The sequence below is a fragment of the Branchiostoma lanceolatum genome, chromosome 18 (genome assembly GCF_035083965.1).
Source record: "Branchiostoma lanceolatum isolate klBraLanc5 chromosome 18, klBraLanc5.hap2, whole genome shotgun sequence".
Lineage (NCBI taxonomy): Eukaryota > Metazoa > Chordata > Leptocardii > Amphioxiformes > Branchiostomatidae > Branchiostoma > Branchiostoma lanceolatum.
In genome coordinates, this window is record NC_089739.1 from 11911674 (window position 1) to 11926139 (window position 14466).

At 40.2% G+C, this 14466-nt stretch overlaps 1 protein-coding gene across 1 annotated transcript; it reads right to left on the reverse strand.

Annotated features, from left to right (window-relative positions):
- Positions 1-322: 322 nt before the first annotated feature.
- LOC136423989 (C-type lectin BfL-2-like) lies at positions 323-882 on the reverse strand. Its single transcript, XM_066412389.1, has 2 exons — positions 480-882; positions 323-333 (listed from the first exon to the last, which is right to left on the reverse strand). Exons 1-2 carry the CDS (start codon positions 880-882, stop codon positions 323-325), a joined length of 414 nt encoding a protein of 137 aa, XP_066268486.1.
- Positions 883-14466: the final 13584 nt, after the last annotated feature.

Genomic DNA, 14466 nt, shown 5'->3' on the forward strand with positions numbered 1-14466 from the left:
AAACTTTAATTGACAACTCTGCAGCTGGTTGCTTCAATTGATTCCAACACAAATTGTTTTTCTTTGCTGAAAAGATTATAAGATTAACACTTTTTTTTTCCTACGGCATACTGTTGACATAATAAAACTTGACAGATCCCTCCTACAGTAACTGTTATGGTGGTTCAAACCAGTTGTCATCTACTAGAATCCAAAGATTGCTTGCTTGTTTGGCCTCTAGATCTTGCTTTAGCCTAATATTTGAAAATCATGTTTTCTTGCTCTGATGTTCTTTTGCACCGTCCCACAATGCAAAATTGGTTGAAGGAGCGCAGCCTGTTGACTAGGTACGTCCTGGAGAGACAATAGAGTGTACAAAATCGTCAAAAACCTTTGTAGAAACAACATGGGTGATTTGACGGCATATTCAAACGAAGAGATGAGTAAATTAAAGTTTATCATATCAACTAGTGGAACGATAAGATTATTATGTAAAATACCTGGAGTGACCTGGCAGATGAAGCGGAACTGATAGTGACATGGTGCGTTGTACCACTTGTGTCCCCGGGGCCGGTGGGTGCCAGAGACGACGCAGTATTCATCTCCCTGGACGTTATTTGGTTGTCCTAGATACCACAGTCTGTACCTTCCAAGTGCTGAGCCATCCAACCACTTATATGTGTCCTCTTTTTCTTGATTATGAAGTCCGATCCAGAACAAGCGATCAAATGACATCCTATTCTTGAATTGGGACAACAGTGGGGTTTTCTCTGCCTCATAGAAGGAGGCTAGGAAGGCGTTGGTCTCGGCGTCTCTGGGCATGACAAGGGTACCTCCTTCTTCACAGCACGTTGTGGCCGAGTCGATGAAGGTCTTAGGTGTGTTAAACACCTTGTAGCACATTCCGCCCTTCCTTGTATAGCCTTTGGGACATGACTCTGCTGAAAGAATACTTTGTGTCACGTCTGGGATCAAAATACATTGATGGTGGACATTGAGATACAATAGAACAGTACAGCGTAGGGAAGAACAGAAAGAAAACAAATAACATAGTATAGTATCATATGATATTAGACAAAATGGATTCCATTTCAGACATCAGAATAAAGTAACAGACATAGAAGAGAGGGAAAGAGAAGAAAAAGAAAGAATGAAAACAGAACAGCGCAGAAAAGGGTAGGTCCAACATATACATGAGTAGCATAGTATAGTATTAAGTAGAATGGGTTTCATTTTCATATGTATACAGTGGAAAGAACGTTTTAGTTTCGAACAGAAAAAAGAATAGATGTAGCATAGAACAGGACAGAATTTGTAGAATAGAGTTTAAAAATCGATAGATGATATCAATGTTATGATGAAAACAATACAATTATATTTCAACAGGTTAGCTGATATCGATGCACATTTTGTAATTTCAGAGGCTTCGAATTGACACCGGAATGAAATTTTAAGGGGTTTCGGAATGAAAGCAAAATGACTAACTTACCTCCATGTCCAGAGCTCGGGCATGTTGGGTTACCTGGTGGTCCAACAGGCCCAATAGTCCCGGGAGACCCGTTCTTTCCCCTGGGACCAGCCGGACCAATAAGTCCAGGGAGTCCCGGTGGCCTAGGAGGCCCGACAGACACAGGGCCAGCCGGCCCAACTGGACCCTTTTGTCCTGGAGGTCCAGGAGGCCCAGTAGACACAGGACCAGCCGGTCCCATGGGCCCCTTTACTCCTGGAGGTCCAGGGGGCCCGTCAGACACAGGGCCAGCCGGTCCCATGGGTCCTTTCTCTCCGGGAGGTCCTGGAGGACCAGGAGGCCCGACAGACAAAGGGCCAGCCGGCCCCATGGGTCCCTTCTCTCCCGGAGGTCCAGGGGGCCCGGCAGACACATGGCCAGCCGGCCCCATGGGTCCCTTCTCTCCTGGAGGTCCAGGGGGCCCGGCAGACACAGGGCCAGCCGGCCCACTAGGTCCATTCTCTCCCGGAGGACTAGCAGATGGTCCTACTTTCCCCGTAAGGCCAGGTAGCACTCACATTGTAAAAGATAAATATGATGGTTAGCCGACTAAAATTTTGATTTTAATTGCGCAAACTTTATCGAAATGTTTTGATTAATTATAATGCTTTGCGTTAGTGGAATGTAACAAGTTTGATGAGTATGTTGAAACGCATTTGTAACAAGGACGAAATTTGGGTTGTGTTGCCCGCGAGATCCATACCAAATAAAATAATCATCAAAATGCAACAATGATTTATTTTTATTTTTTAGACAATGTACATAGCTACACAATAATTCCAACACAATGGCATTTAGTCGGAGGTGAATCCCGTAGATATTGGTGTATGGTGCACTTTTTACAAACAGCAGACGACATCTCTTCTTAAAACATACTCATACACTATGCATATGGATACAGATGCGTTGGAAGACAAACTAGCCACTGCTAGTTATTTTTTATAGATGAGCTTGGCCAGATCATCACAGAGTCAAGCACGGCAACATCAGTTTAGTTCATCAAATTAGAGGCCTAATTATAGGTCATACCAACTTACCTGACGACTTCCTTATCTCATGAAGAAGCTCCTCCAAGGTATCAGTTCGGTTTCGCTCGAGGTCTAGACTGCGTTTCAGTACGTCAACAGTGTTGGATAGTTGGGACATCCCCTATAATGTAATATTTCAAAATAGAAGTAAGAAAACACAGGAGCAGATTTGATCCCGAAAACAAAAGATACATCGATATAAAAATCATAAATTATATACATTTGTAAACATGGACCTCTAGTCACTCAGGAGGTTTTCTTTTTTTACAACTGTCTTACGTTCTGTCAGTTTGATAGTTGCTAGTGTGCTTACAATGACAAGTTTAGGCGTCTAGACAATATAGACATTCCAACATGATAAACATATAATAAAACTGACTTCGTACCAACACTGTGCTGTTTGAGTAATGCTACCTGAAAAGCAACTATGGGAAAGCAAAATGTGCGATTCAGCAATTTTTACTTCTCTGTTGATGAATATCATCAGGGCGAGTCCCCCAGAGATCAAGACCACAGCAGTAATGGCGGCCACACAGCTAAGATAGGAGCTGATGAAGGAGCGACAGAGAGCACGGCGGCCGCCTACCCCACCCGGATACGTGTTGTCCGCTGAAAATGTTATCATTCAGGTTATTGTAAATCAGGTCTAAACTTTCTTTAGCAAGAACTCGGACACCTCATACCTCCATCAGAGTTTTCAAGTATAACATTCCTTCCATGCAGCACGAAAGAAACATAGACTTTGTCGTGAAAGTAATTAGAAAGTATCAACACCCTCAACCACTTGTGGTAAGTGCCATATTCCCAGCATACACTAGCCAATATGGCGGCACCTACATAATGAAACATATGTTACCATAGAATATGCATTGGCACTACATTCCTCTCCACTCAAATCAGCCCTACACGGCTTAAGATATCACCCATGTGTACCCAAAATTGACGAATGAATGAATGAATGAATGAGTGAGTGAGTGAGTGAGTGAGTGAGCGAACGAATGAAAAGATAAATGACACCGGAAGCAGAAGCAGCCAATCAGACCCTCGCCCTTGTGCACATAATTCCTTTCAATTTGGTAAACGAACTTACCACCAAGGAATGGCATTCTCGTATGAATTATGCAGATTGTACCATTACTTGCATAAGTGTTATGTCCACCTGCCAAAAAGTATATACGTTACATTTATGAAGTCCTGTTTGATATGAGAAAACAATTCCTTATTGATCATTGTAAATCCAGTCCTTATTTGCATAAGCTGAATCACAATGTATGCATCACACACACATAGAGACAAAAGGAGCCTAAAGCTATGCCTCAATTTTTCACGGAGGTAACCACAATGACAACATGATTGCATGAATCAGGCAAAAGGATTAGATGTAAAATCTCGATAATTCCTTTCTGAAACCCTATATCCTAACGCAGAGCGAAGATCAACATTTTAAATTGATTTCAATCCCCGTAAATAATGTCCAGTGGCAAGTCAAAGATGCCTACTGTATGCCCAGTAAGTGAAGCATTTATTAGATTTGTTAATTTTACGTTTAGTATTATTCATAACAAGTAACAAGACCCCGGATAATGTCAATTTTTCCCGAGCTATGTACCACCCAACAATAACCATGGCATGCCCAGAAGCTCAACATTGAATAGTAAAACCAAAAGTCCTGCTATGGTACCAAGAAAAACTTTCAGGGTCCTAGAATATAATCATTTCTACATGCCAAACCGTTAGTAGTAGTGTAAAAATGTACTAGGAGGCGCAGCCAGCCTTTGCTTACAAATGTAAGCAAAACATTAACCTCGGTGAGGGCAATGACTGATTCTGTATTTCCTCCTTTAAGACCATGGTTGCACTATAAAGCACCCAATCAATGATGCTAGTGTAAATTTTCACTGCTCAGTCTGACCTGGCAGCCGTGATATACACATGGTGAGAGGCTTGGCTTAGAAAATATAACGTAATGGCCACTCTCGTCTGGAGACATCAGATAAGTATAGGACACACATTTCCGAAAATAATTTCATCAGGTTGGTAGAATATAGGATATAGGAGATTCTTTTTACACAACCAGGTAATCTCACCTGCTGACGTTTCGGTGTCTGTCAGACACCTTCTTCAGAGCTTCTGACTGGAGTACTGCTTCTCACCGCTATAAGTAGCCGATGTAGGTGGCGCTTTTGCGGCGAGAACGTAATCCCAAATATGGCTGAGCTTGTATCCCCCCTCGTCTCGGTTCATCACAGGTGATGACTTCCTGATCCATACTGCCTCTTTAATCCAACGAATGCGTCTGTTGTCCTCTCTGTCTATTACTTTGGCCCCCTCCCAGTCAATGACGCAGTTGTTTCTTTGTGATTGTTAAAACAATATCTCTCTCAGCTTGTTTGGCTGCTGTCGGGCCCCTTTCTTGGGGCCCAGATTGGCTGCGCCTCCTCGTACATTAAATTTTGTACGCTACTTTCAGGTAACGGTTAACCGATCGGGCATGTAGTCGGAGACAGAGAAAGGTGCATGTATTTTCGCCGAAAACTAAGATCTAAGAGTCCCCCATCAAAGTAAACTCTTTAAAAGGTACGTGCTCGTGATTTAATTGTTTTAGGTTCTTGCTTGCTTCCCGTGATTGTAAACATTTATGCCAACTCTGCGCTTCGTCATATCGAAAACACGCATCTTGCGCAACTCAAATCGACATCAGGCGATTCTAGATATTACACGAGACCTGAAATGATGATGATGATGATGATGATGATGATGATGATGATGATGATGATGATGATGATGATGATGATGACGATGATGATGATGATGATCATGATGATGATGATGATCATGATGATGATGATTGTTTCTCGCTGTTTTTACCATCATCGTAAATACGATTTGTGTCAACATCTGCGTTTCTGCATGTATATATCATCGAAACCCGATTTATTATCAAACATAATGCATAATCTCGTGAATAAGTGAAAAACAGCGGCTGAACGTTTTACTGTTAATACCATATTATTGTTCTAAAAAAACACTTTTCTAAATGATATGCTCACAGGCGGTGGATACAAAATACATGGATAGAAAATACATTAAATTTAAAGAGCTGTGCATGCTTGAATCATAAAAGTTTCTTTCTGATGGATGTCTATAGTAAAAACTTGGCATGTTTTCATCACAATATTTCCACGATGAAATAGAGATCATTAAAAGATCGCTATGATTATCGAAATATCATTAACATATTATTGGAAGATCTTGACCTTGGAGATCACTGAGTTCTCGAGTTGTTGGACTCTCAACAGGATTTATATGAATCCCTCACTGTATGGGTAAACTATTTGCTTGTTCACTTTTTGAATGAATGCGTTCATCACGCCTACGTTATGTTAATGTTGTTTTTTCTGCGCTCTTTGTTTTCATCTAATAGTATGTTTTAGATTAGTTTCTTCTTTTTATTCAACGAACTCAAAGAAAAAATTATGAAAGCAAACATTACCAAATGAATTATAAACATCATACGTTGAAGATTGGAGACCAATCATAGAAAAAAATCTTCAAGCCTGCAAAAATGATTAAAGGTTACAGATGCAATATAATTTCACCCTGTTTTTACGAAAAACAATATCCATTCATGTTCTTAGGAATGAGCAAATCAATTTTTATTTATTTATTTATCAAAACTTCGTTACAGAAGTAACAGGACAGGGGTAAACAGAACAAATAAGTTCTTTCACTAGACCCCTGTCCGATATAAAAACATTGGTGAATGTATACGAGAGAAACAAATAATAATTACACAAGGATAAACGATAAAAAAGTGACCACTATTGAATAAATACATGGTAAAAAAAAACAGAGAATAATATAGAGATTTATAGTCATTTGAATGTTACAGCACAAAATATGCTGCCACTGTGTTCTTGATATTTCTTTTCAAACATCTACAGCTGCTAAGTAATAGCAATACGCCACAGGATAAAGGGCTACCATACGAAACATGATTTCGGACTGTTGCATCCAGATGATGGCACTTGTCAGGTTTCTGGTGCTCAAAACCCAAAAGTTGATTTATCACATGCGTCACTATAGACACAAAAATCAATAAAAAGGTTCAGAAAAAATTATGGAAATAAAAAACAAACTATTAAAGCAATCAATATTTGAAGAGGTACAAAGATCATGCTTTGCACAATGGAGACCAATCATATAATATCTGATTGTTTATCTCGCGAAATATTTAGAAACATTAAAAGATTACGGATGCAATTTTATTTTTGGCTAAAATTTCTTTGGGTAAAAGCAACGTTCATGGATGTATCTATCTATAGTTAAATACCCATCACAACACACACGATGTTGCCACATTCTTCCTTCAGAAAATCTGACTGCTATGTATATTAGAGTCAGGTAGTATGTATCTTTGCTAAAATCTCCAAAACATTTCAGTGTGTTGGCACTAGATAAATTGTATTTTAAGACGCTAATAACGCTTGAGACATGATGAGTTACATCTAAACACCATGTTTATTTTTCTTTCCATAGCCTTGAGTACATCTCTTTGCCATTTTGTGATTCACTGCATTTGGCTCTTACAATTTGAAGTATTTTTTTCTTCTCAGAGTTACGCATCAATTTCCACTGCATTTTATGGAGAATTGATACTCACGAAAAATTTAGCATTGTAGCTCAACTATAAAATGGCAAGATTTCAAGACGCAAACTCACTGACAAAACTAAATAGCATGAAAAAGGTACCTCTCGCTTTTCACGTAACATAAAATTAGCACACTCTGATTTACTTTTCTGACAAAAGACCAAATACGAGTAACGCTACGAAATCTCTTAAAGTACATTTTCTGGCATTACTAAGGTTTTACTAATATTACTGGCTAAATTTCCATCCATTACATCAAATCTCACAATTACAATTTCGAATTCTGTCAACATGCTAGTCTTAATAATATAACGGTTGACTAACACGAAACACTCCATTACTACAAGTTACAATTACATAATTGAGATTGTTGCCTGGTCTTGTCCGCAATTCCAGAAGTCACTTTACTATTGTTACTACAAATGACACAATAGACCTCTTTCCAGTTACGGCGGTCAGCTCGGGGTCATGCACCAAAACGAGGCAGTCCCTGACTCAGATCCTACTATAACCCTGGGTAATGCCAGTTATACCATCTTCGGTTGTACATTTCGCCCCTCTAAGATGAAATAATCTAATATATGTGCCTTTCATATGTAGAAAATATTGTTGTGGACATTTTGACTTATTTTTGGCTAAATTTTTATTCGTTTTCCACAGTTTTTGATGGGTAACTTAAGGACAGTGTCTACATTTGTATATCCTCCTTAATATCTTTTTACTAGTAGGTTTAATACAAGACATGGAAAGACAAGCTGCAGACTGGCATCCTTGTGGGTAAAAAATTAGAAGACAATTGGCAGTTGTTCCGACAATTTCTAGATGCCAGGATCCGTTCTGCAAACAAAGCTGTATGGGGTGATTGGGGTCCAATGCAGAACTCAGTGCAGTGGGAAAGGTGGGGTACAGACTGGTTGCGCTCTTTGTATATTTGTATGTCAGTTTGCTCCAATGATAGTTTTGGTAGCATACACTTCCACAAGTTGAGTCTAGATAATTGTGGGCTGAAATCTAGCAGATCTATCCTGTGATTTTGATGATTTCTCAATGCTAAGATCGGCATGGCAAAGAAACGCTATACCCGTAGATGTTATCGCCAATGGGACAGGGATCGACCCCAGTCTCTACCAAACTAACTACGCTAGCAACTAGCGATGGGGACGCATCTGTGATTTACCTCGCCTTCCCCACTGAGTTCTGCATTGGACCGGGCCGGTCGATCCCATAGAGCTTAGTGTGCAGACCGGATCTTGGTATCTAGAAATTGTCGGAACAACTGCCAATTGTCTTCTAATTTTTTTACCCACAAGACTGCCAGTCTGCAGCTAGTCTTTCCAGGTCTTGTATTAATCCTACTACATGTAGTTAAGATATTAAGGAGGATACATGGTAGAGACTGTCCTTACCTTACCCGTCAAAAACTGTGGAAAACGAATAAAAATTTAGCCAAAAATAAGTCAAAATGTCCACAACTATATTTTCTACATATGAAAGGCACATATATTAGATTATTTCATCTTAGAGGAGCGAAATGTACAACCGGAGATGGTATAACTGGCATTACCCAGGGTTATAGTAGGATCTGAGTCAGGGACTGCCTCGTTTTGGTGCATGACCCCGAGCTGACCCCTGGGAATTCAAAATGGCCGCCGTAACTGGAAAGAGGTCTATTGCATCATGTTGTCAAGTGCATCAAATGGAAAGCTCTGTCAACTTTCTGATGATTGGCTAACATCAAACAGTTATCCTCCATCATTACATAAAACATTTGTGTCTAGATATTTTTGTCTCTTACAGTTGTTGTGTAACAATTCCCGAAGTCAATTTGCTATGTTTGCTTCACGCTTGTTCCTGGTTCAATAGAGAAGCTAATTATCCTTTCTCATTTAAAGTGCACCATGTGACAGACAGCTATTTATGACATAAGGTGTAATCAGTTATTAATATTTTTAAACCTTTAATTAATTGACAATGTGCAGCTGATTGATTCAGTCAGTCTACTTCTATTAGTTCTACACAACTTATTTTGAAAAGGTGATCAGATCAACACTTTTTTCACAGCAATGAATAATATCAACATCATAATAAAACTTGACAGATCCATGCTACAGTTACTGAAAGCAACACTGCACAACATTACGTTTAATTAGTCAACTACCAGGCTTCAAAGAGTATTGTAAAACCAACTTGCTTTTTTTGGCATCTTGCTTTAGCCCTTGCTTCGGCAATCGCCATGTGTTCTAGCTCTGATTTTCTTTTGAAGAACCGTCCCACAATGCACAATTTTGGGAGAGGGTGCAGCATGTTGCTTAGGTACGTCCTGTAAAGACAATAGAGTGTACGAAGTCGTCAACAATCTTTGCAGAAACAACATGAATGATTTGACGGCATATTCCAAACAACAGATTAGTACAAATGTTTGTTAGTAGATTTAGTTTGGTATATCAACTAGTTTAGAGGAATGATGATTGATTATGTGAAGTACCTGGAGTCACCTGGCAGATGAAGCGGAACTGATAGTGACATGGTGCGTCGTACCACTTGTGTCCCCAGGTCCGGGGATTGCCAGAGGCGACACAGTCTTCGTCGCCCCGACCGCTATCTGGCTGTCCTGTGCCCCACAGTTTGTACCTTCCAAGTGCTGAGCCATCCAACCACTTAAATGTGCCCTCTTTTTCTTGATTATGAAGTCCGATCCAGAAAAAGCGATCAAAGTGTGGATAGTCCCTGAATTGGGACAACAGTGGTGTTTTCTCTGCCTCATAGAAGGAGGCTAGGAAGGCGTTGGTCTCGGCGTCTCGGGGCATGGCAAGGGTACCTCCATCTTGACAACAGGTTGTGACCGAGTCGATGAAGGTCTTAGGTGTGTTGAACACCTTGTAGCACATTCCACGCTTCCTTTGATAGCCGCTGGGGCAAGATCCTGCTGAAAAACAGACTTTGTATCCATTTAGCCCATCACTCAGCAAATGAAGAAAAAAAATTGTGGTTATATCAACGTAGTGTGGGCAATGAACAAAGGGTGAGATTATTTTATGCAAATGAAGGGCAACGTGTGTGGCTATACCCCCAAACTATGTGGCTATACCCTCAAACTCTGTGGTGATATCACCCCAAAACTGTGAAGAATATAGGCATGTGTATATTGTAGTGTATAGTGTAACCACACTTATTATATAGCGTAATCTTACTTATTATGTATCTATTAATTTATTTACTTATTATGTTTAGCCATACCTAGTATGGCTCAACATATTGTTTTTACTCTGGTTTCTTCTCCTTCTGTGAAATGTTCAAATCGATTCATCTCTGTCATTTTGGTACAAATACCCCCGGCCGTTTTTTCTTCTTCATTTTTTCGACATTGACCTTGAAAGTGATTTTATTGAGGTTTTTCTGACCAAAAACGTACATATTGGCCTCCTGTGCTCTGGAAATACATCCAAATGACCTGACATTTGCTATGGAGGTACATTGAACAAATATTCAAAGAACCCATTAGCACTTTTGGCATACATCACTTCAAAATACGATTTTGCAGTTGTTGTTTTTTTGGAAAAACATTGGATATTTTCCTCATATGGCCATATATGGTGTTGCCAACACAACCTAAAGGTCAGTGACCCCAAGTGCACCTGGCCTGCCTGTGAGCCTTGCAACCACCTGATTGACCAATTGAGTTAATCTATTTATCTTGCATTTCTGGCGCAGGTGTGCTAGTATTCATACCAAATGTGGTATGGGAATGCGTAGGACATGTGCTTACATGTCTTTGTTCACTCTTTTGTGAACAAAGATACACATCTCCAGTTCCTACGTATTAAACCAAAATGATGCAAAATTTGGCATGTGTCTGCCTTGGTCATGTACACAGGCCCTCATTCAACTGTTTGGCTTACAGCCTTTCAAAACGATTTTTGAAATAAACAATTTTTTTCGTTTCGTTATTTTCAACCCAAAATGTATACTATTAAATCATGCATTCAAACATAGGGGTGTCACATTGTTATATTTCACCCATACTATCGCTGAAATATGTTGTTTTTGGTAATTTCCTTCTTCTCTTGTCAAATCTTCATATATATCATTATGTATACTATGGAAAACGTCATTCTTCCCTGGGGTTAATGTTTTTAAACTCAATTTTGGACTGGGATGATCCATTTTTTAGTGGAAGTATTTTAGAATGGTCCATTGTCATTTTGGGACGTTCCATGTTATGCATGGCGAGGAGTATGGCTAAGCATGCTGTATTAGCTCGCAAATGTTGCCTTTCTAGTTTATTTTGTAGTTCCTCTCCTTTTCCATTTGTTCCATTAGGATTTATGGTACAATTTCAATTTGTTCTTTCGCTAATTTTGCTTAGTTTTGATTATGTATGATTTTGTACAAATTCCCATTCTCTAGTTCAGGGGAGGCCCATGAAAAGCCACCTAGACTTCTGCCCCCCGCCCCCTGCATGTTTTTTTGCCCTATTCATCTTTTTATAATTGTACATATATGCGAATAAACAATAAACAAAACAAACAAACAATAAACAAAAAAAAATTCTGACCAATCCTCATGTACACGTATTATAATTTCAGAGATTGCGCATTGAAACCAGAATGAAATTTTCAGGGGTTTTGGAATGAGAACATAGATGGTGTCTCACCTCCATGTCCAGTTCTCGGGCATGTCGGGTTACCGGGAGTTCCAGCAGGCCCAATAGGCCCGGGAGACCCGTTCTTTCCCCTGGGACCAGCAGGACCAATAGGTCTGGGGAGTCCAGGTGGCCCAAGAGGCCCGGTAAAGGCAAGGCCAGCCGGCCCCATGGGTCCCTTCTCTCCTGGAGGACCAGGTGGTCCAGCAGACACAGGGCCAGCCGGCCCCATGGGTCCCTTCTCTCCGGGAGGTCCAGGAGGCCCGGCAGACACAGGACCAGCCGGCCCAATGGGTCCCTTCTCTCCTGGAGGTCCAGGAGGCCCGGCAGACACAGGACCAACCGGACCCATGGGTCCCATCTCTCCTGGAGGTCCAGGAGGCCCGGCAGACACAGGACCAGCCGGCCCCATGGGTCCCTTCTCTCCTGAAGGACCATGAGGCCCGGCAGACACAGGACCAGCCGGCCCCATGGTTCCCTTTTCTCCTGGAGGTCCAGGAGGCCCGGCAGACACAGGACTAGCCGGCCCTATATCCCCCTTTTCTCCGGGAGGTCCAGCCGGCCCCATGGCTCCCTTTTCTCCCGGAGGACCAGGTGGTCCAGAAGGTCCGACAGGCCCAGCTGACACCACAGGTCCCTTTTCACCTGTAAATGGTCAACTCATTTCTTCATCATAAATGTCGTGTTTCGCTGGCAGGATTATAACGTAGAATTCGTAATATGGTATTCTCCAAGCAGAGGTTTTGGTCGGGTGGGGTAGTAGTGGCCGGTTTTTTTAAACGTTTTTTAACGGGAGGCAAACGTAAAAAAAAACCGGCCACTCCTACCCAACCCGACCAAAACCTCTGCTTGGAGAATAGTAATATGATACATAAAGACCAAAGAGACCTTTATATGAAAAATGATTCAATAATAAGGTACCTAAAGAGAAAATATATCCAATCTACAACAATCCTCTTACTTTAGAAATAAGGTAAAGCAGTCATCCTTAGTTTTAGAAATAAATTCTATAATATCAGGGCGTACTACTTACCTTCCATTTTGGCCACTCGTTCTTCAGTGATCATAATCCATCTCTTCATCTCTTCAGAAAGAGTAGTGACCACATCTATTAAAAACAGTTTTGAAATAATTACTATAAAATGAAAGAAAATTATGACCAAATATAGATTTCTTTTTTCACTATTTTATTCAAAAAAAGAACTTAACCTTCGCGGACAGTGTAATTATTCAAACATTTAAGTAACAAGAGCTGAGTATATAATGTACATGTATATGACTTCAGTTACTTCACCGAAGGGTTGACTAATATGAAATGCTAAAGATACTTAAATTTTACCAATCTAAACACTGCCAGGGTTGTTAGTATGAAAATAGCACTTACTTTCCAGCTTTGTAAATCGTTTGTCGGTTTCTGCAGAAAGAGTCACTACCTCTCCAGAAAAACCAGTAACTTTTACTGGAATAAAAGGACATGAAATAAAATCACGGTTGCAAAACATAATTGATTGCTATTTAGCTAAGTGGGTACATCAGTCATTGAAATCTGTTTTCTGCCATGTAAAAAAACAAAAAACAAAACTGACCTGCAAAGTATGGCAGTAAAATGGCGATGACCACGACAAATAAAGTGCCCGTGATTTGTAACAGCTTCTTGAAAAGACGCCAACATTTTGATTTGAGACCAGCATCTGCAGCTACAGCGTATGTTGCATCTGTAAAGAAAACAAAAACAATGCAATAAACTAGACACTTCTCTTTTTTTTGCTACATCAACCACATTCTAGAGGACAAATTATGAGAGAAAAATAGTAATTTATAATTTGCATAATGTCATTTCAAAAATTATTACGTCTTCACTTATGAATATCACGGCACATCAATAATTGACGCCATCACCCCTGCCTGATATGCTATAACCAACGAATGATAAAAATATCTCAAGGAACTACCTGTTTTGCTGTCATTTTTGTCATACTTGTACTTTTTGAATGATATTCCCATTATAAAGTTAAGGGTAACACAAATCGAGTTTGGGGCGCAGCGACGCCACCAGCGTGCCGCGGCTCCAGGGAGAGGGGGCTTTACATTGGCAATTTTTCCCTAGCAACGGACCGCCGTGAACATTCGCCAAAGGAGCTTAAAAATGTCCTACCTGCCCTGGACACGTACAGACTGTTAGGTATAGACGCCCCTAAGTTTGCAAGTGTCCTCCAGTCTGCCGGAGGCTGCTGCGCATGCGTGGTCGTGGTACCTGCATGGTTGATAAATACAAACATAAGAGTTACTTTAAGTCACATGTAAAAAAAATGCTGAAAACTTGACAGGATTTAAAATTCTAGGCAACTGGTATCATATTTTGTCACAGAGGCAAATGTATATCAAGTGAGAGAATTATTAAGTGAGAGAATGAATGGTACCGTTCCTTTGCAAATACCAACCAAACGTGACATCGAATTTCAACAGACGACACGGTCAGATTAGAAAGTTCAATGTACTTTCAAATTAGTAGATTTCATAAAGATAATTTACCGTAAATTTATCGGTTTTACATTTTTTTATTTTCTTTAACGTTTCAGATTGAGAAAAAATGTATGACCAATTAGTCAGCCATTTTTCTATAAGTATTAATACCAAGGTAATAGCAGGTAACAGTGAT

Excerpts from the sequence above, each read along its gene's own strand:
- LOC136423989 (XM_066412389.1), bottom strand. The coding sequence starts at position 882 with ATGTGCTACAAGGTGTTTAACACACCTAAGACCTTCATCGACTCGGCC.